Source organism: Humulus lupulus, chromosome 1, assembly GCF_963169125.1.
Source record: "Humulus lupulus chromosome 1, drHumLupu1.1, whole genome shotgun sequence".
In the NCBI taxonomy this organism is placed as follows: domain Eukaryota; kingdom Viridiplantae; phylum Streptophyta; class Magnoliopsida; order Rosales; family Cannabaceae; genus Humulus; species Humulus lupulus.
Window position 1 is genome coordinate 197,095,318 of NC_084793.1, and position 23,735 is coordinate 197,119,052.

Below are 23,735 nucleotides of genomic sequence, written 5' to 3' on the forward strand. Positions count from 1 at the left end.
CCGCCAAAGACGCACCTCGAGCCTGTCCAGCAGGAGTCACTGGACCGGTAGTGCACGGAGTGATCTTTCGGGAGGAGACCTGCGACAGCGACTAAGTTCAGCACAAAGTCATCATACTACCCAGGGAAGCGACCTTCGAGATCGCCTCAACTCTCACAGAGAGGATCGAGTTAGGGATGGTAGCCAGGCCCGCTCAGTTGGGGTCCGATCCGAAGTACGTAATGGCGGGAATGCCCCAAATGACCTATCTCAAGATAGGAGGGGCAACAACCCGCCTAATATGTACGACGGGTCCGGAGCTGTTGAACAGCCCCGGAATAACCCAGGATCTCAGGACAAAACCCTAGAGCGCTTAACTCAAATGGAGGAGCTGATGAAGAAGCTCCTGTCGGAGAAAGAAAAAGACGAATATGATTCAGGGGATGAGATGGAACTCTTCGCCCCCAACATAGCAGCAACGGCATACCCTTCTGGCTTTCGTATGCCTCACTTGTCAAAATTCAACGGGGATGGAGACCCATCTGACCACTTAGGGATGTTCAACACCCTAATGATGGCTTATAACATCGGTCCAGAGCTTCGTTGCTTGATCTTTCCTTCCACCCTAACTGGACCTGCCAGGCAGTGGTTCAAACAAAGTAAAAGGCAGTCAATCAGCTCCTGGAAGACCTTTTCGGCTGACTTCAAGAGGGCATTCCGCGCCTCTCAGGCCGACTCCCTAGCTGCTAACGTGAGACAGCAACCTGGAGAGACACTAAAAGCCTACTTGAGCAGATTTGTAAATGTCGCTGCTCGAGCCAGAGACGCCGACGACAGCTCCAAACTCATGGCTATGAGGATCGGGATCCTAGTAGGCGGAGATCTGTGGAAGGATATTCAAAGGAGGGGGGTCAGCTCGGTTAGTGAATTCCTTAACAGAGCCCAAGAGTGGATAAACTTGGAAGAAGCTGAAGCTTCAGCCGCGGGGACCAGCCAGGTCCTCGAGAAGCCCGCTGGGACAGGAACAGAGATCGTAGTAGCGACTCCCGACGTCACGCAGAGTAACCAGCCCGGTGGCGGCAAAAGAAAAGGAAATGGTGAAAACAGCCAGCACGGTCAAAAGAAGAATAAGCCCGTGGATAAATTCAAGCCCGTGTTCACAACGTATACCGAGCTCACCCAAACCAGAGAGAATATTTTCCTGGCCAACGCTACGCGAGTCCCCTGGAAAAGACCGGAGCCAATAAAGCACCCTAAGGGAAAGAGAGACGCTTCCAAATTCTGCCGTTTTCATAACGACGTCGGGCACAATACCGACGACTGCAGGCACCTCAAAGACGAAATCGAGACTCTCATCCGAGCAGGTCCGTTGGCGCAATACTCGGGGAACAGGGTCCCGACAAGTCGACCCGCTCCGGAGATCCCAGCCAGTCAACCTGGACCTCGGGTAGATCAGGACGTCCTTCCCCCCGTGGTCGAGGGAGAGATTTCCACCATCTCTGGAGGACCACACATGGCTGGCACGAGCAAAGGCGCCCAGAAGAGGTATGTGAATGAGTTGAAGGCCCACAATGGAGCGGAGTTCGTCCCGGAACAGCGTCAATCAAAACAACAAAGATTAGAGAAACAACCGATCACTTTCACGGAGGAAGACGCGAGCCATGTCCAATTCCCTCATAACGATCCCTTGGTCGTAGCAGTCCAGCTCGCCAACCGGAGAGTAAGGAGAGTGTTAGTGGACAATGGGAGCTCGGTGAACCTCCTATTCCGTTCCACCTTAGAAAAAATGGGTCTAACCGTCTCCGAGCTGAAGGCAACCTCGATGATGCTATATGGTTTTTCAGGAGAAGGGTCAGCAGCGATAGGAACGATTGAGCTGGTGATCACCCAGGGGACGAGTCCCGAACAGTGTCCAAACTACTCGAATTCGTAGTCATTGACTGCTCCGCTGCCTACAATGCAATTTTGGGCCGACCTACGCTCGTTGCTTTCGAAGCTATCACGTCCGTCCGGCACCTCGCCATGAAGTTCCCTACTTCAACAGGGGTCTGCACTATCAAGGGCGATCAGCTCGCTGCCAGGGAATGCTACAACATTTCCATGAAGGGAAAATCTAAACCCGAGCAGGTGACGATGGCCATTCAGGATGAAGAGGAATCACAGGGACCCAAGGCGGCTCCTGAGATTGAAAAACCTCGGGTTTCCGAAGACGAAAAGCTCGCCCTAAGCGAGGACATTGACCCCCGAGTAGGCGAGGACAGGTCCGAGCTCCAAGCTATTGAAGATCTCGAGGAGGTAGGCATCGATGAACAAAACCCGTCACGGACGGTCAAGCTCGGAAAGAACCTCTGCGATAGAAGAAAGGCGGAACTGACTGCGTTTCTGAAAAGGAACCTGGACGTATTCGCATGGTCGCACGAGGACATGATAAGGATCAGTCCGAGCGTCATCATGCACACGCTCCACCTGGATAAAAGCATTCCTGCCAAGTCTCAAAAGCAGAGGCGCTTAGGGACAACCCGAGCCGAAGCCCTTGAAGAAGAAGTGGCCCGGCTCAAAAAAGTGTGGCTTTATCCGCGAAGCCAGATTTCCCATTTGGGTTGCCAATCCCGTGTTAGTTCCAAAGCCCAATGGGAAGTGGCGGACCTGTATCGACTTTTCCGACCTGAATAAAGCCTGCCCCAAGGATTGCTTCCCATTACCGAGGATCGATCAACTGGTGGATGCCACGGCGGGGCACGAGCTCATGTTCTTCATGGACGCGTACTCGGGCTACAATCAGATCGCGATGAATCCAGCAGACCAGGATCATACCAGCTTCATGACCCCAACTAATGTCTATTGCTATAAGGTCATGCCGTTCGGTCTTAAGAATGCCGGGGCCACCTACCAAAGGCTGGTAAATAGAATGTTCGCGGATCAGATCGGGAAAAACATGGAAGTGTACGTCGATGATATGCTTGTCAAGTCAAAGATTGCCAGCAACCACGTCACCGATCTGGAAGAATGCTTTAACATACTGCGAGAATATGGCATGAGGCTCAATCCTCAGAAGTGCACTTTTGGTGTCGCATCGGGGAAATTCTTGGGTTTCATAGTCAATACCCGAGGAATCGAGGCAAACCCCGACAAGATCAGGTCACTGCTCGAGCTTCCTTCCCCCAGGTCGCGCAAAGATGTCCAAGGCCTCACAGGAAGGGTGGCAGCACTGAACCGGTTCATTTCCAAATCGACCGACAAGTGTTTACCCTTCTACAACCTGCTCCGTGGAAACAAGAAGTTCGAATGGACAGTAGAGTGTGAAAGCGCATTCCTCGACCTAAAAACGCACTTGGCTGAGCCGCCTGTGCTGTCAAAGCCCAAGGTAGGAGAACCTCTTTTCCTCTACATGGCCGTCACTGAGGACGCAGCTAGTGCTGTTCTGGTACGAGAAGAGGACCAGGCTCAGAAACCGGTTTATTACATCAGCAAGAGACTCCTCAGAGCTGAGTCAAGATACCCATTGATGGAAAAACTGGCGTTCTGCCTAATCACGGCCTCGCGAAAACTCAGGCCATACTTCCAGTCCCACTCTGTACACGTCATGACCGATCAGCCTCTAAGGCAGGTTTTGCAAAAGCCTGAGGCCTTGGGACGCTTGCTAAAGTGGGCGGTCGAACTCAGTCAGTTCGAGATTTTCTATACTCCCCGAACTACCATAAAAAGTCAAGCCTTGGCCGACTTCGTGGCAGAATGCGCGGGATTCCATGAGATCCTATCGGAAGACTCACATCAGCTCACCTCCTCAGGTTCATCATGGAGGATCTTCGTTGATGGCTCATCTAATGAGAATGGCTCCGGGGCCGGAATCATTCTGATATCCCCAGAGGGGCATAGATTCCACTCGGCGCTGAGGTTCGGGTTCAAGGCGTCTAACAACGAGGCAGAGTACGAGGCCTTGCTAGCTGGACTTAGGATAGCTGGCGAGCTAAAGGCAAGCTCTGTCCAATGCTTCAGCGACTCCCAGCTCGTGGTGAATCAGGTTCTAGGTGAGTATCAGGCGCGGGGTCCCAAGATGGCCTCCTATTTGGCTAAGGTAAAATCCGAACTGTCTACGTTTGGGCAAGGGTCGATCGAACAGATACCTCGGGAGCAGAACGCCAACGCAGATGCTCTCGCCAAGCTCGCCACCTCGGGAGAGACAGAAACCCTGGGGTTGGTGCCAGTTGAGTTCTTGGAGAAACCCAGCATAGACAGAGATCGAGCAGATATTGAAATGATTGATATCAGGCCGACCTGGATGACTCCCATTGTTGAGTACCTCGTCGAGGGCAAATTACCCGAAGGGCGCAACGACGCACGGCGAGTCCTTTATCAAGCTCCGAGGTATACGCTAGTCGAAGGGGTGTTGTACCGACGTGGGCATTCCTTACCTCTCCTCCGGTGCATTCTTCCAAGTGAAGCGAAGGCCATCCTGCAAGAAGTTCATGACGGATTCTGCGGAGATCACACTGGGGGGCAAAGCCTGGCCCTGAAGATCCTACGGCAGGGGTATTACTGGCCGACTCTATCCAAAGACTCGATCTCATATGTAAAAAAGTGCGACAAGTGTCAGCGGTTTGCCGCGGTTGCACGAGCTCCTCCGACCGAGCTAAAAATGATTTCGTCTCCCTGGCCCTTCGCCATTTGGGGGATAGATCTAATAGGCGCCCTGCCCACCGGAAAAGGTGGGGTCCGTTACGCCGTGGTAGCCATTGACTACTTCACCAAGTGGGCCGAAGCAGAGCCGTTGGCGACAATAACATCGAAAAAGGTGCTAGACTTCGTGGTTAAAAGCATAATATGTCGATTTGGCCTACCCAAAAAGATCGTCTCCGACAATGGCACTCAATTTGACAGCGACCTGTTCACCGAATTTTGCGAAAGGCACGGAATTGTGAAAAGCTTCTCGTCCGTGGCCTATCCCCAGGCGAACGGCCAGGTCGAGGCTGTCAATAAAACTCTGAAGGCAAGCCTCAAGAAGAGGCTAGATGAGGCAAAGGGGATCTGGCCAGAACAGCTCCCCCAAGTTCTGTGGGCCTATAGGACCTCACATCGGACTCCCACGGGTCACACTCCTTTCTCCCTAACCTTTGGAAGTGAAGCAGTCCTCCCCGTGGAGGTGAAGGTCCTGTCGCACAGGGTCCGGTCCTACGACCAAGACGGGAACCACGAGCTCCTATGCCACTCCTTAGACTTAATGGATGAAAGGCGAGAGGATTCACAACTCCAGCTCGCCCATTATCAACAGAAAATCACTCGCTACTTCAACACTAAGGTCAAAAGACGTGCCTTTAGCGTCGGTGATTTGGTCTTGAGGAGAGTTTTCCTGGCTGGGAAAGATCCCAAAGATGGGGTTTTGGGACCAAGCTGGGAAGGACCATACCAGGTCATCGAAGTCATCAAAGAGGGAACTTATAAGTTAGCTCGACTTGGTGGAGGGGCGGTCCCGCGGACTTGGAATGCTATCCACCTAAAGAAATATTATCAATGAGCCATTTGTAAGGCCTAGAAGGTCACCTTCCATGTATAAATAAAAAACAAATGTTTCTCGTTATTTGCAAGTGTAGTTTTAAAGTAACAACGAAAGACCCTTTCCCAGTTACTTGGGGGGCATATGGTACCTGGATATATCCAGGTCTCCTTAACGACTTAGGTGTTAATTTTTATCTATGGATAAGAGTTATCACAAACTAAGTCCTATCCTGGTCTTAACCAGGTCATAAAACTTAGAAGTTAACTAAAATTTGTTGACCGTGGTTCTTCTTTAAAGAACCCGGGATACGGATAAAAGTTGACGCGAACTAAGTTTTTTCAAAATAAGCTCCTGGTCTTAACCAGGTCATAAAACTTAGAAGTTAACTAAAATTTGTTGATCGTGGTTCTTCTTTAAAGAGCCCGGGATACGGATAAAAGTTGACGCGAACTAATTTTTTTCAAAATAAGCTCCTGGTCTTAACCAGGTCATAAAACTTAGAAGTTAACTAAAATTTGTTGACCGTGGTTCTTCTTTAAAGAGCCCGGGATACGGATAAAAGTTGACGCGAACTAAGTTTTTTCAAAATAAGTTCCTGGTCTTAACCAGGTCATAAAACTTAGAAGTTAACTAAAATTTGTTGACCGTGGTTCTTCTTTAAAGAGCCCGGGATACGGATAAAAGTTGACGCGAACTAAGTTTTTTCAAAATAAGTTCCTGGTCTTAACCAGGTCATAAAACTTAGAAGTTAACTAAAATTTGTTGACCGTGGTTCTTCTTTAAAGAGCCCGGGATACAGATAAAAGTTGACGCGAACTAAGTTTTTTCAAAATAAGTTCCTGGTCTTAACCAGGTCGCAAAACTTAGAAGTGAACTAAAATTTGTTGAACGCGGATCTTCTTTAAAGAGCCCGGGATACGGATAAAGTTAACTCAAACTAAGTTCATAAAAATAAAGAGATGAATTGTGACCAAATGCATAAAAATATATATGTAAAACTGGCTGAGCAAATTGTCTCGAGGCGGAAACGCCTCACATAAAAAAGAGAATTACAATAAAAAGAGTTCAAAATACTTAAACGAGAAGTGTCCTAAGCCCCATCAGTTGGCCCTTTGGAGGTCGCGGTCTCATCCTGCTCCGCCGCGGCAGAGGCCTCTCCAGTCTCCGATGGAGGAACCTCCTTATTCAGGTGAGCTTGAAGCTGCGGCAACAAGAATGCCCAGAGGTCCGGCGGCATGAAAGAAAAGTCTGCGTCCGGATTGTGGGACCAGCAGTGATAGAACAGGTCTTGTAAGGACTGCTCCGATACGACCCGCTCGTCTTTCAGGGCGGCCTGGGAGGCCTGGGCTTCGGCCTTCGCCGCCTCAAGGTCTGTCTGCGAGGCGGCCAGGGAGTTTTTAAGCTCTTGGTTCTCGGAGCGGATCTTCTCTAGCTCGGATGCGGCCAGGGAGTTTTTAAGCTCTTGGTTCTCGGAGCGGATCTTCTCTAGCTCAGCTTTAGAGGCCGCCAGAGCGTCTCTCGCCTCCTGAGACTCCTGGAGGGCGGTCTGGCGATCAGCTTCCAAACCCTCGAGCTGGGCCTTGGTCCTAACAATGCCTCTGTAGGCGGCAGCAATGCCCTGCAAGAAAAGAATGATAAATTAACAAACCGGAAGGGCCCGCGGCTGCTCCGGATTGGGCCCTCTCCTCGCTCATCCCCTGGGCGACCTCCAAGGTCCTCTTCCTGTTCATCACCAGAGGAACTTCCTCACCTTCTTCCTCGCCTTCGTCGTCTGCGACCTCCTCCGCGACGATCGGTCTGTTGACCCGAGCTGGGGGAGGCCCCCGGGGCCTTTTCAAATTCAAAGTCTGATTTGGGAAAATCAGCTTGCAGAATACCATCGTCTCGTCTGTCACGAGCACGCGGTAGTCTTTCTCACTGGGGGGCAAGTTCGCCAGTGTATCGTATTGACCCCCGAGGGTCACAGACTTTTCGGTCCTCGCGTAAATGGCTGCAAGGTTGGTTGAAATCAGAAGTGGAATAAGGGATGAGCTAAAATAAGATAACCTTTAAAAGGCGAGCTAAATCAAGGATCACTTACGAGGACGGTTGAAATAGTGATGATCGCAGTTTCGGAACCCAGTTGACATGAAAAACTGGTCTTTGAAGTCGTTTGGATGGCTCGGCAGCTCGATCACTGCTGCTGTGTTAGGGAAGCGGGTTAAGTAATAGAACCCGTCGCCTCGCCCTCGCTGGTCCGGGCTGGTTTTGAGGCAAAATAAATATAGAATATCAGCAGGAGTGGGGACCTCCCACTCATGCTTTTGGAACAAATACCTCAATCCCGCCAGCAGACGGTATGAGTTGGGGGGGAGCTGAAATGGGGCCAACCCCACATAGTTCAGAAAATCAGCAAAATACTGATCCAGGGGGAGGAAGGCCCCTGCCTTGAAGTGTTCCCCGCTCCAGGCCGCGAACGACTCGTCGAGCGGCGTGCAGCTCCGCTCCCCATTCGCAGCAGGTCGGGCGATCACGGAGGCCACCCCCAGGGGAATGTTGTGGTTGAGGAAGATTTTGGTGATCTTTGCCTGGTCGGTTATCTTCGAGACGATTCTCTCCGCCTCGAAAAACGCGTCAGGAGCCACCTCGGCTTGCTTCTCCACCGCCGGCCCAAAGTGAGGAATTGGCGAGCTGGTCACCACCGCCTTTCCTTTATCCTGCTGGGAGGACGAACTTCCCACATTCTTCTGTGGCAGATTTCTCTTTGGAGCCATCTGGTCGCCTATCGAACAAAAGAAAACACTTTAGAAAAGGCGACCCAAGCAGAAGAGTGAAGCAAGTATTATGTACACGAGCTGGGGTAAGCCCAGCCCGTGGAGAGTGGTGCCACGCGTTCCAAGGAACACGCGCCTATGCCCTCAACAGATCCCAGATTACTCGGAATTCGTGTGTCAGAGGACTCAGGGTAAAAAATTGCCTTGGGGGGAAAGTTTCAACAGGCAAGGCGTGGCAAAACCGCTTGTAAGGCGTATTCCCTAAGCTACCCGGTTTTTGCACCCAAAATTCCAAAGGATCCTACCCAGAAATTGTTCCTAAGAAAGAACCATGGAACCCATATTCTAAGACGATGTCCCATGGCAAGTGTGCCCTAATCTAAGAAGGGCTATCACCCTCCATACCCGCGCGACCCAGAAAACCTCTGCATGTGGCTACAGTAAAAAAATTTACCTAAGCTACAGTGGCATGCTTTCAAAAATAAACAGGGACAGAAGACTTACAGTATATGGTTAGATGGTGAGCAAGGTTGCTGCGCTGGTAGGAGCTTCATTGGCACAATGGTCTCCAAGGTTTTGAAGGAACTCGTACGCTTAAGCTTCGTGAACGGAGAAGATGAGAGCAATGGAAATGAGGGTTTTTGTTCTTCGGAAGGTCAAAGAGAAAAGAAGGAAATTTGAGAGGTTTTGAATGGTAAGGTGGCCCGTGCGTGGGATGACCACCCCTTTTTATACATGGGAAGGATCACGTGTAAAAGGCCCTTGGGAGACCCTCCACTCGAAATGTGAAACGATGGCTGGACAGTAGGCTAGACCATTTAATGCGGTTCTCGTAGAGTGTACCGTCGCCACCCACGGCGTTCCACGTATCAGACACCTGCGAAAAGCATGGAATGCGAAAGGTTGTGGGAGAAGTCTAAAAGCCCCTACTGTGGTCTCCCATATCTGACGTCATGGACCACGAGCAGGAGCTTGGGGGGCAGATGTACGCCCTGGTTTTCCCACGGGCTGTTTAGCAGGACGAGCCTCGGACTAAACATGATTTAGTCCGAGGCTCCCATAGGCCAGAGGCTCTATTTCCAGGATGGGCCCTTTCTAGCTCGAGGGGGTCCTGTTTCCAGCTCGCTCTTGTTGCACCAGGAGCTGGGAATAACATCCGGCGACCACTGACGGATAAGCTCGGGTTATGGATTGCTTCGGTAGCGAGCTTCTCAGGAAGCTCTGACCTTATGGGAAGTCAACACGCAAGATAAACGTGCATATTCCTGCCATCACGTGTCCGATATCCCCCTGACTTCTCGGACACGCAGCAGGAACGTGCGTATTCAGACACCCACGGACGAGTTGGGCCGTGCGGCCCATTATCTCCTTCCATACTGATTAGACCACACTTGTGTGTCAGGTTTAGGAATTAATCATGAATATCACAGACTTGATATGACAAATGGTAAGGTCACGGGATGACCTCCCTACCAACTTCCAGGTGCCTTCTCCTATAAATATGGAGACCCTGGGAGTTGATAGGGGTTGAATAAATAGTCTTTTAAGAACTATATACTTTGTAAACCAATTACCGAGAGAATATCAATAATATTGACTAGTGGAGCAGAAGGGTTTTAACCTTCGAACCACTTAAAAACGTGTCTCAAGTCACCTAGTTCTTCTCACAAAGATTTCATATCTGTGACGGTTCTACTTTTAGTACTAATCTCTTTCTCTTCTTCTCTTAATTATCTGTTGCCGAAGAACCGCGTCAACAAAACATAACCTTAAAAAAAAATTATTTAATTAAAATAAAATATTTATTTGAAATTTATATGATATTAATATAAATTTAATAAAAATAATTAATAAATTCTATAAATAAAACTAAACAAACGTGCATATTGCATGTTGCTTGTATCTAGTATCCTAATAATCTTCTAAGTAGGTAGAGTCATCCATATGGTGGTCCTCATCATTCGGTGGTAACTCAACGATGAAAGGCTCCCACGATTGTGGTGGCTCCGACATCAACCACGAATATTGGGGAGGTTGTGACGACACTGCTCTAAACATATAGGGTTGGGTCGGAGGTTGAGACAGTGCAACTCCAAACTTTATGTGAGGTGGTGGAGGTTGAGACGACACAACCACAAACCTCCCAACAATGTTTTCATAACGATTATGCATCTCAATATTCTGTGGCGGATGGGATTTAGGTAGAAGATGTTGAGACGTGTAGTGGAGTTGCTCAATAAAATTCTTCAACTGAGTGGCCAACTTCTGCATAACCTCGGTTAATTTCTATCCTCCAATTCAAGTGTATGGGGGAGACGCCTAAGATTGGGTGGATTAGAGGGTGCTATTTGCGGTGACAGTCTTATTATGTCTCTGCAAATAACTGTATTATTTGCAGCTACTGCTAAAGACTTTTTTCTTGTATTGAATTACACCAATAAATAGTATTTTAATTATCAAATATAATTTTTTTTATTTTTTCTATCAAATTTTCATATTTTCTACAATCTTCCAGATTTCTTAGCAAAAATATTATTATTTTTATTCTACATTGTTATTTTTCTATGATTTAACATTTTCTGTAAATTTTTCAAGCTGAAGTAGTTATGAAATATTGTAGGAGAACATAATTCCTTCACTAAATTTTATATTTACATAGATTGTTTACCAGACATAATTTTAAGTCAAGAACAAAACAAAAAATCAGCACCAATGTCAATCTATATATCTATGTGTTGATTTCCATTTATGTATTATTTAATGTATTTGAATGATAAAATGTTATATACTTGAATTTTTAATTGGCATAGGAATGAAAAATACTTAAATATCTATATTAATTTTAAATATTTTATGTAAATAAATTTATTTTAATTTTTTCTATTAAATATTATTCATTTAATATATTAATTATCATATAATATTTATTTTACTAGATAATTACTATTTGTCTTACCAAACAAAATAATGAGAATTAAATGTAATTACTATTTGATATCTAAATATTTTATGAATGTAATTGTTAGTCTGTGTAATTACACACAATACCTTTTTTTACATATTTATATATATGTGAGAGTATGTATTAAAGAGAGGACATGCAGGTAAGTTGATTTATATAGACATAACTAGTATGTGCATAAGGAAGAACCTGATCACATAAAATAATATTTCTTAATTAACCTGTCAAAGCAAAAACCAACTGACAGGTTTTCAAAGTTTTTAGCAAAAATGTCATAAAAGTTGCTAGATGAGGTATAATCAAGATTAGCACATATTTTAAATGGATTAAATTAATTTCTTATTTATTCGTTGCAAACTTCTTGTAGTCTGGTATATATAATCTTTGACTATATATAATAGTTTCTGCCCTTATTTGGGAAATTTATTATCTTAATCCAGGAAGTTAGAGTTGCAATGAAAAGTATACAAAGGTTGTCTATACGCTATCAACACGAGCGAAAAAGTTGAATTACCCCCACATCACAATATACCATAAACATTCATTTTTTTCATTTATATATTATTGCACAAAATATAACATACAACTTTCTTTTTTTTTTGGAGAAACAGTATATACATGTATTATTTTAGAGTACGCAACTGAAATTATTATTTTTCATCATTTTTAGAAAAAAAATTCCTAGTTACTTCCACTACATATTTACTATATATATGTGTGAAACATTTAATACGTTGTTACTCTCACATGGCCAAGCATGCATTAATATTAATATCCTCTCTTTTAGGGAATACCTACGAAAATGTTTAACAAAGTCTAGCCGATTCCATGTAAAACTAGTGCTTAATTAACACACCAAACGCCATAAAAATATATTATTCTAACAAAGCTAATAACATATATATACAAATATATGCTCCACAAGTAACCCTAAATTAGATACAAAGACATATGTTGTCTTGTGGCCATAAAGTTAAACTTATAAATAGTCGTCACCAAAAGTTGAATATAAGGTCATTTCAGTCATTGTCTTTAATTAGTAGTATAGTGTATTTAAAACAAAACAAAAAACAAAACTGTGTTGTTATTATTACTATGGTAATGTCATTTTTTATGCCCCTTGAATAGGTAATATGCAACTAAAATTACATTTGAACAGTTACACTAGCCAACTATAGTTCATTAATTAATGTGAGAGTGCACCAAATTAACTGAACTCCTCATCATTGGAATACATTATTATCTAACTTTAGCCAAGTTAAGATCAAAGGTAAATAATCTTGAGCTCAGCTGTTATATTAATCAAGACATCTCCCACAGTTTTATGTGTATGTTAGGGGTGAGCATCGGTCGATTTGGACGGTTTTTTTACAACAAAAAATTCAGAATTCGGTTTTCGGTCCGGATTGGTGCAATCCAAAAACCAACCGAACCAAACTAGTTTAAAAAAAAACCGACTGTTTTGGACCTTGGTTTGGTTAGTTAAACCGACCAAACCGAATTGATTATTGTTTTTTTTTTTTGAAAGTTTTAGTTAAAAAATTAAAAATTTTGGATTGTTGGAATTCATTTTTGTGCATTTTTAAAATATAAATATATAGAACATAATTACATTTACAAATTTTAAAATTTGAAACATAATTAAAAGTACAAATTTTAAAATTTTTAATAATTAATAATTATATAATATTATATTATTATTTTATTATGTTCGGTCGGTTTCGGTTTTATTGGTCGGTTCACCCAAAATTTTAAAACCGACCGAACAGTGGCAGTTTGCACCGTCGGCGGTTTTTTCGGTTTTCGGTTTAAACGGTTTTGGTTTTTTCGGTGTTCGGTAGGTCAGTGTACACGGTTTTTTCGATTTTTCAGATTTTATACTCAGCCCTAGTGTGTGTGTATATATATATATCATTATTATATCTATATATACAGGCATGCTACACACACATATAAATGTACATAATAAAAGAAACAAAGAAAAACACAATATGACCATGGCACAAAACTTGTGTCATTTCCGATTGATAATCCACAGATGAAGACAATTAACAAGATTTCTGTTCCTGCTTAATTACCTCATAAAAAGAAGCCCATTTAAGCAACACAAAATTCCCATTTTCCCTTAATCTCTAACAAACCCACTTAGTTAATTAATATATATATATATATATATTTCCAAAATTTCCATAGGATGACATTAACAAGCACTGTTAAAAAATTGAAGATAAAATGTTGACTAACGCATCAAAACCCACTAAACCCCCCTTTAAATGAGATCTTGTAACCAATCCAGTGTGTTAAGCTCCATATTTGGACATGTAGGGTCCATTTTAAGCTTTTCTTGCAAAAACCCAACCATTTCACATCCCATAATCGATCTAACATATTTAATGCGATCTGTTACAATATTGCAGATGCTTAAATGCTAGCTCACACTATTAATATATTCAAGCAACAGATTTGGTCGATCGACCTTTTAATAGAAAGAAAGAAAAAAAGAGCTCAATCAAACCATGGTTAATTCATCACCCTACAAAATGAGAAAAATAAATATACAATTTGTATTATTCATTACCAATGAAGATTCCCTAGCCATGCAATCAGTTTTAGGGCCAAGTTAATTAAGAGGGAGTTCTCTCAAACCATTATGCAGGATTTGAATACTCTGGCATGGCATCGACTTATAAATTAAACAAAATCATCTATAATAACTCAAGTAGTTTTTTCAATGCATAGCGAGTGTATACCTACATGCATGGAAACAAAAATCCAAAATGTTATTTTTGGACATTATGATATGATGGGATCCAATGCATGATGACCCTAAATAGGCGATGCTCAATCAGTTTGGTGTCTAATTCCTTTGCTTTCTGGGATATAATTTTGTTTTCATTGTGAACTTTTTAATAAGGGATTAAATTAAACTAATTAATCCCACTTTGATGTATAAGCAAAAAAAAAATGGTGCTTTGGTAAGATTACAGTTGGTAGGTCTTTAATATGGATGTCTTTTTCAATTTGTTTAGTCACATTGGGTAACAAACATTATGCCCCAAATAATCAATATCATTGTACATCGAGTGGTTAGGATACAAAGCTTAATTGAATTAAAGGCACAAGAAAATGACAGTTGAACTACCACCTTGTAGTTAAAAAGAATATTAATCATAATAATAAACTATCAACTTGTCTCATTTTCTGGTGAAATTATATTAATATCCAACGGCTCAGATTTTTACATTCACATTTTATTGTTGTGGTGACCTCTATGATTATTTTTATTCTGGTCTCTTCCCTGTTAAAGAAAAATTAAACACTAACAATCTTATGGCCAATGCATATGGAATATTCTTTATTCTTCTAAAGTAATTATATTGGTGTTAATTCTGAGTCTTATATAAACTTACATCAACTATTAGATAAATTACTATTACATGCGGTAGGCTGCTCACTTAAGTCTCTCATGTCATGATATACATGTAAGAAACCAGGTTATATGAATTTGCTAAATTAATTGTAACATGACACTTGGAAAGTACTAGATCACGGCATGGCTCACCAGGATGATATATTGGACTACATAGTTATTGAAAAAAAATACAATGAAAGATTTTTTAAAAAAAAAAGAGCAAATCCTACAGTGTTATCTAATATTGATCTATAATATATTTATACAAATATAGTTACATTTATATAAATAAGTACATGGTGGTCATAGGCATAGTTTATAGTTTAGTATTCTACACTTTTTTTCTCTCAAAAAAAAAGTTCCAATTACAAACCCCACTCCCCAAGTGTAAAAAAAACAAAAATTTATGTAAATACCACACGTAACATGACGTAAGCTTTGTTTTATAAATTAAAAAATAATGATAATAATAATTTATTTTACAAAATTTATATAAAAAAATAATAATTTCATGTTAAATTTTTATCCCTCCCTCCCCAACATACCAACATGAAAAATTAAATAGAAGAAGAGTTAAAAGAAAAAAAAAGAGTTTGAAGAAGAGGGGGAGTTTAATAATGAGATGAAATCTTTTGTATTTTCGACTAGTTATTGAAATAAACAAAATTATTTATTATATACGTATATATGGATTTCCCTTTGAACAAATATAGAGGATATGGGTTTTAGGTTTACACCCTTACCAGAGTCAGGGTGGTTATGTGGTTTAAACACCTGCCTGAGTTGGGGTGGTATAGGCTGAGTCATCCCATTCTAAAATTATCTTGTTGTATAATTTTTAACTTGAGTGTATAATTACCAAATTTTAAAAACTTGAGTGAACATGGAATTCATCAACTACTCATCCTTCTTTGGCTCCGCCTCAGTTTAAAGGAGAGCCAATCTTTGACCTCATTTTGCCTCATTTCCAACCCTAGAACTAGAAGAGAGTGAAATTATACACAAAATATGAAAGTAGTAGACAATGTTACTCTTTTTAAAAAAAAATATAAATATATATATATATATCAGCTAGGGTATAGCATAATAGAAAGGAAGAAAGGCCACAAACTACGGTGTAATACATGTACTATCACAAGAGTTTATGTATATAAAGTATCAACGCATGGTTAAAGTATCTTTGTATATATTATTGAGTAGCTCCATACAATCGACCATTTTTTTTTTTGACAATTGCCTCAAATGACAAATATATATTGACTATAAAATCAACTTAAATATGGCAATTAAATACAAGTCAATTTTTTCTCCACTTATTGTCACCCAAAAGGAGATTACATCATTCAATTTATGAAATAAAAAGTAAATGTCAAAATGAATATGGTGTGGTTTATTAATAATTTTCATCTAAATTCAAAACAATACTTGAACAAAAGCTATTTCGACTTAGGTTGGGTTTTCTAAAAAGTTTTGAGACCCAAAAATAAATAATGTAATTTACAAGAAGAAAAAATGGATTTTTAATGGTAATAATTAAATCTTATGGATATCGTTCACTAGATTTTCCTCTCAATGGAACTTTTTTATCCAAATCAAAATCCAATGGTTCATGATGACCTTAGAACACAATTCAACCAATCCTAATAGTAGTTGTGGATAGAAGTCAAAAAAAGTGTTGTCCTCAAGTAAAGTTTTGGGATGTTTTGCAGTCTAGGAGTTCTATCTTGACGGCAGAAAAATAATATGAAAGCTCCTTTATTTCTCAGTGGAACTTGACTTGACAACTTAACCAACAATTAAGTTGCGTAACTAATTTTAATTATATATATATATATATACAAACTTCATTCTAGACGCCCACGTCTCATAATTTCTTTATTTCCAAAACCTGTCAACTACTCAAATTTCTTATGGGCAGCCATTTTACTATTTCACCATAATGAAAATTTTACATTGTCACTGGTTCTAAGTACAAGTAACAAAAAATAAAATAAAATAAAAAAGCAACTCAATTACACTATTATAAGAAAATAACATGTCTATCGAATTCTTACAATAAAAAATAATAATAATAATAATAAAAAATGGATGAGCTCAAAAACGTTTATAATGAGATGAAATAACATTGATACAAAGTGAGTAGCAAAATCAAATAACTTGTCCATTTTGAATTTAATTACATGACCAATTCACATACTATATATGGGACACAAGTTAACCAAATCCCATGTCCAAGAAATTATATCAAATACATCAAACACTCATACAATGAACTTATAGAGCTTTATCACGTGACATTGACATTCTATCTACGTATTTGAACCATCACGTGCTTAACCCAACAAACCATACATTTAGGGCAACTACTACTGTTTCTCCCTTCAAGACTATCTACTATTACGTTTACCTTGACCAACAGGTTCTGGACTAAACAAAAGAAACTGTTGTTACCATTGACCAATAACCCTTAAAGACTCGGCTTATTTATTATTATCATTCTTTGCTAAGAATGTTTTTTTATTGATAAATAGAAAAAATGACGGAAAGAAGATGTATCCACAAAGAAAAAACAGACCCAAAAACAGGATTTTTTTTTTCTTGATAACAAGAGAAACAAGGAAAAACTAAACAACCTACACAGTATTTTTCCAACCAAGAATAATTATAGCAAGCGTAAAGTCTTCAAAATATTTTGTCATGCCCAAGGTTGAATTTTATTTATAGAGCAGCTATCAAGCTAAACATCTTAAACGAATAGGTGGGAGGGAAGGATACTTCTTAGATTTCTTCTTGTTTCTGTCTCTATTTATAAATGTCCATTTTCTTTTCTTCGTAATCATTGTAAATTGTGGAAAATCAAAATGGAACATTAAGAAAAAGGTTACTCGTACAAACAAATTATTATTAATATAGTAATGGGTAACAATTAACTTGTTAACAAACACAGCAATAAAAAAATGGGATTCCTTCATATTCTCCCTTGGTGTAAGGATTGATTCCACACCAGATTTTATGTCATGTGGTGTCACGTGGTTGATTTTTGCACACAAGATGAAGATAGAGAGCACCAAGTTCTCACTTAATGTCAGCATATAGCACCTTACAGCAATAGGATATACAAGATCCTTTATGGTAATAAGCAATAATGCAAACAAACCAAACCTTTCCAATACTCCCAACTACCCAGATCAACATATATAGTAAAGCAAAGGAAGGCAACGCAAAAAGAATAAGAATAGACATACATCTCTAGCTCCAGTTGGTCAAGCCTAATTTGTCAGCAAGGTTGTACATTACTAGTTGATCCCATACAGGGCCAAAGAGGCGCTCCCCTCCAATGGAAAATGTAAGGGCCCATGAAGAGAGAAGGGTAGTAAACACTGCGAACCCAATTGCAGATCTCACAACATCTACAAAAGCAATTAAATGTTAGACCGACTGGCAATGCTCAATAGAAGAAATCTTCTTTTATTACACAACTAGCTGCACCACACAGATGGACTTGATGTTCATGGGAACAGTCCAAAGTACTAACAGTGTAATTAACTGATCATGATCTAAATACTGTAAGAGTCAAAATCCTAAATCACATGTCCTCGTAAAGGAACATGAAATTAAAAACATTATCGGTGGTTCAAGAGATTAATATATATATATATATATCTGAAAAAGCAAGAGCTTTATATACTTTGTAGCTATGACAATTTGAAGTTAAAGTATCCTACTGAGAATCAACTTTTACTTCCTGAAGCTTCTATACTTTGTTAAAAGACCTTCGTACCATGTACGTTCAGAATGCAAGCATCACACTGCAAGTACAAACGATGCATGTAGAACTATTTCTAGCTTCGCATTGAACAAGTAAGAAAGAAATCACTAGAAAAACACCGAACTAAATCCCAGATTACAGTAAATATCAGGACCACAAACCATAATCCAAGGGATAATCACAAATCCCCTCATTCCTAAAGTATAGTGAAATATTGTAAATTTGAAAGTTATCTACTTCTATCAAAAGAAGCACCAGAAGAAAGACCTTAAAATGAATTGAAGAAGGTATAAACTTCTAAAGCACCATCTCAAAAGGGAGAGTGACATGTCTTTTTTAAAAAAAATAAAAAGAAAGAAAAAGAAAAAGAAAAACAGTACTTGCATTATTAACAAAGAGAATTATACAAGAAGTAACAGGGTGTACAAAAATCGTACCACCCAAAGTACAGAGAAGTATTAAGAGGCAAAATTAAAGTTCCTAGTATAAACACAAACAGGAAACTATACAAAATCATTACAAGAAAACCTGCCAATCTCTACATAAATCAGAGAAAGGCACATTCTAAAGTCTTTAACGTTGAACACCCATGTGGCTACCCAATATCTCACTCTATCCCAAATGCCTTCTGCACTATCTTCAACACCTTCAAACAATCTTTTATTTCTTTCCAGCCAAATTGCCCACCAAACAGCTACTGTCCCGGTCCTCCACAACACTTTTTTAGCTTCATTTCCTGGCACTAACTGAATAATGAATTCAGCACAACTACTTGCATGCACCATTGGTTATTGGAGGAATTCAAGAACCTAGACCAAATGTTCCTAGTGAATGAACAATGCAAGAAAATATGGGAAGAGTCTTCCCTGCTACTTTTGCATAAAACACACCATCAAGGGAGAGCTTCCATCGTTGGAGGGCATCATGAACCTTAAATCCTCCTCATTTGAGTGATATGTCAGGTAATAACCAATTATTGTTCAACATTAGAATTTTAGTAAGAAGATGAGGTATTTGAGATGACTACTACATGGACCAAATTTATTCAAGTATTTAAATATACATTTTTATAATCATTGTTATGATAACTAACATTGACCACATTGTCATATGAGAATCGAATAGAAGGAAGTCCTGACCTCGCCCGACCATTCATTGGGTCGATCTCGCCAAACTCTTAAGGTTGGAGAGGGTGAGTTGGATCACGCCAGAAACACATTTTGATGGCTGACGTGAACCAATCATGATAAGTGTTTCTGTCCTTAACCGACTTATAGAAATCTATAAATAATAGCACTCAATGGGATCTAAAAGAGACCTTGGATTGTTACACACACACTTACACTTTTTGTTGTTGATCTTGAGAGATTCATTGTTGACTAAGCATCAGAGTGCCTCCTTGCAGATACCCAAGAGGTTTCTTTCATACTCAATCAATGTTTAAAAAGGCGACTTTGAGGCGAAAAAAAATACACCAAGGCATGCGCCTTGCTTAGCAGAGGTGAGGCGTAGTGAGGCGCTGAGTTGGGGCAACTGAGGCAGAAATTGAGAGAGGCGTATGCCTCAGAGGTGTATTTTCGTAATGGGCTTTTTTATGCCTAAAAAGGCCCAAAATCAAATTAGAACACAACCCAAAAAAACTGATCAGAAGTTTGTTCTAGGATAGTAGAATCTAGGATTCTAGTTCTAGAAACAAAAGTTAACTTTATTTTAGAAATTTTGATAATTTATGAGATATTTATGTTTGAGTTTTATGATACATTTTATGGTATGTTTGAGTTTTATGACATTTTTTATTCTATGTTTGCGTTTTATAAGACACATTCATCTTTACTTTATATCTTTAGGTGTTCTAAAAATATTTTTCTAATTAAATATTTGAGGCTTACACCTCAATGCGCCTTGAGGCGTATGCCTCGTGTCACAAAAACAAAACGCCTTGAGGCATAAAAGTGGTATTTTAAACATTGCTCAATACCGTAAAAAAAATAGTGATTCAATCCTTGTAGTTATTTCATTCATTCAATCTAAGTGGTTTCATTCCATATGCTACCCTTAGCCTAAAATATGGAATGAAAACACTAGGCAACTTTTTGAATCAAACAACTACAATCTACAACTATGGGAGGAATCAATATATGCTACAAGATCTCCATGGCCATCACCCATCATAAGAAACATAGGCAGAAGCTATAGAGATAGAGGAACACTTTCAATTTCACAAGTGAAATTTTTTTGTGGAAATAGCTAACACCTCCTAAGGTAGAGTGTTTGTGTAGCTACTTCCTTTAGGGCGTGTCATTTTCCATAAAATTTTATGAAGGAGAACCCTTTCAAGTTCTTTCACCAAGCTGGTGTGTGTTGTGCAAATAACATGGAAAGTCGATAGATAGTTTGTTTCTGCATTTAGTTTTCCTTTGCAGATTTGGGATTAAGCTACTAATGGAATTTAGATTAATTTGGAAGATACTTGCACAATGTACAGATTTACTGATTTTCTACACAAAGGGAGGTAAAGTTAGGTAAACACTATGAGTAAAGCGGTAAAGGCTATTTTCTGGACTTTGTGGTTGGAAAGAAACACGAAAAATATTGAAGATGCAGAGGGTAATGTTGAATCTGGAATCAGATTAAAAATTGGGTAGCTATGTGGTTATATCGTGCTAACGAGTTTAAAGAGAATTTTTCTGTATTTATCAGAGATTTGCATCATTTTTTGTAATAGTATGCTTTTGTTTTGTTTTTTTTTGGCTTCTGTTGTTTATGTTGGTTTCTGTTTAGTGGGTGTTTTTCACTCAATTTTTCTTGTATTAATTCTCTTTTGTTAATATATACAAGTTTGAGGTTTTGTTTGCAAAAAAAAGGCTTAAAAATTAGTTTGGCAAGTCAACAGAGATACTAAGCGTACGATTAGTAACTCTTTCCCGCTAGACGTGTAACCTTATAAGTTGGCTTTACTTCTCAACAATCAAGAGTCCTTGAAGTCTTCTATCTTAAGTAGATTTACTATTCAAATATTTAAAAGAATTTTAACAAAAGTAATTCCTAAAAAATAATTTAAAAGAAACAAACAATGAAATTAACTGAATCAAGTCAAGCTAAAGTTACATTCAGAGTATCACCCTTTAATTTTTTATCATAACCAGTCTCTATGAGCTTATAATAGGACTTCGCTGAACAAATTCCATGCTATATCTAACATTCATCGTTTTCTCCTGGTACATAAAACATTCTTTCAAGAATGACCACAATAATCTTCCCGTGTTCAAATTAAAAGCTCAATCTCTTTCATCTCCACCATTCTAAATGTTACATTTTATTTCAAAAATATCTCATAATGAAATTAACACACATCGTAAATAAGTTCCTATAGAAAACCTACTTGATCCAATAATACCTTTCACGGTATCTATAGCTGTTCTAAAACACCTGCTACGCTCCCAAAAATTTGCAGTAATAAACGAATGAGACTGCACAAAATCATACCTCGTACTAAATGGTAAAGCCAATGAAATGAACCAAAATAACAAAACTCAACCCATGAAAACAGACAAGCTTTGTACGACTGAGGTTGCTAAAATAAGGATTGAATAGAAACTATACATGTTCTTAAAATGAAGTTGTTTAAGCAATTACACTCTTTAAACTTGGCAAAATCGCCCAACCCAATATTCCCAAAATCGCCCAACCCAAAAAGTAAAATAATATAGTCCTAAGCAAACCACAATTTCCCGCACCAATAACAGAACAAGGACAACAACTGAGGCACCTAATAGTATAGTTTCTAAACTATCAAATTAACACAGATTAGTTATATCATAACAATCAGTACAAATTTGAAACGTCAATCAAAGTAAAAGAGAGAGAGGGATATTGGGGCATACAGTGGTAAATGCGCGGGAAGGAGCGAGAATGACGAAGAACGGGCCAGAAGTAGAAGCAGTTGACCGCCCAAAGCAAGGGAAGAAGAAGGAAGCCGAATTTGTAGAATCTGCGGGCATAATTAAGTGAGTCTTCCTCTGAGAGTCCGAGTGGGCCGTCTATGGTCGGCCACACCGGCGAAGAAGAAGATATCGAATTCGCATTACGGCTAGGGCTAGGGTTGTCGGAATTGGTCTGTGATGCCTCCATGTCCATGAAAAGAACACTGCGAAACTTGAACGACGACGTTTGGCAACTGAAGCGCTCGGATTTGGCGAGCAAGGTCGCGGGGATAAACGGATGTTGTGCTGTGTTGTACAATTAAACGATAAACGACCATATTTTACACTGCACTGTCAAGTCGTTTCTTTAGTAAGTACACTAAACGGAGTAGTCACAATTTTTTCAATCATGCAGTAATTACGTAACTCACAAATGCAAATCTGCTTATAGGGTGCTTCTCCCGGGCACCACATACTTTTGGATGTACCCGTCTTCTCTTGTTTTGTTTGGAAATTTGAGATAAAAAAAATGCTAGGTCTTCTAATCATTTTTAAAAAATATTAAAATTTTGTATTATTTTACAACATTCAAACTACTTCTCAAATAATTTTTCTCATTCACCTCTATTTCTGTCTTCTCTCTCTCTCAGCCCATTCCTCTCAACTCTCTCTAGAAAAAAAATTCATGGGTAAGGTAAAATATAAGAGAACTCAATAAAATAGCAAGTATTCCTTACTAGAACACTAAAATATTGCATTTCGAATAGATCTGGGCATGATTTTTTGGTTTTTTTTTGCGATTTTTTTCAAATCTAAAACTTTGAAATCTATAGAAAATTAACGTGGTTCGATGGTGCTCAATGCTAGCTCGATGAAACCTTCAAAAAAAGATTTTCATGAAAATTTTGATATTGCTCGATGGTTATTCGATAGAGGTTCGATGGTGTTCGATGCGATTCTTACAAGATACGTAATTTTTCACTCGAGTGTCCGTTTGGGGTGATTTTTTTTTTATTTTGGGTATTTTTTCAAGATCTACACGTTTGAGATGTGTATATACACATTTGGGAAATGTAAATCTTGAAAAAAATTACAAATGTAAAACATACCTCATGTTCAAGATATGTTTTTGTATGTTTTCAAGTTCTAAACTTTGAAAATGTATATGTGAACATCGAAAACATGTAGATCTCAAAAAATACAACAACAAAAAAAAATCACCCAAATGGACACCCGAGTGAAAAATTATGTCTCTTACAAGAATTGCACCGAACCACCATCGAGCAACCATCGAGCAACGTCGATTTTTTCATGAAAATCTTGATTTTGAAAGCCCCATCGAGCTGGTATTAAGCACCATCGAGCAAAGTCAATTTTCTACATATTTCAGAGTTTCAGATCTGAAAAATAACTCAAAAATCATGCCCAACTCGATGGTTGCTC

The 23,735-nt window shown here is 39.7% G+C and overlaps 1 protein-coding gene across 1 annotated transcript; it reads right to left on the minus strand.

The window, feature by feature from the left end:
• Positions 1–17,481: 17,481 nt before the first annotated feature.
• On the minus strand, positions 17,482–22,682 carry LOC133802220 (probable gamma-secretase subunit PEN-2). The gene is made up of 2 exons (XM_062240492.1): positions 22,254–22,682; positions 17,482–18,010 (listed from the first exon to the last, which is right to left on the minus strand). The coding sequence occupies exons 1-2, from the start codon at positions 22,504–22,506 to the stop codon at positions 17,850–17,852; spliced, it is 414 nt and encodes a 137-aa protein (XP_062096476.1). The 5' UTR covers positions 22,507–22,682; the 3' UTR covers positions 17,482–17,849.
• Between the last annotated feature and the right edge of the window lie 1,053 nt (positions 22,683–23,735).

Coding starts and splice junctions, on each gene's coding strand:
- LOC133802220 (XM_062240492.1), bottom strand. CDS start 22,506: ATGGACATGGAGGCATCACAGACCAATTCCGACAACCCTAGCCCTAGC. Junction 18,011..22,253: donor CTTCCCGCGCATTTACCACT/GTATGCCCCAAT, acceptor TTGCTTTTGTAG/ATGTTGTGAGATCTGCAATT.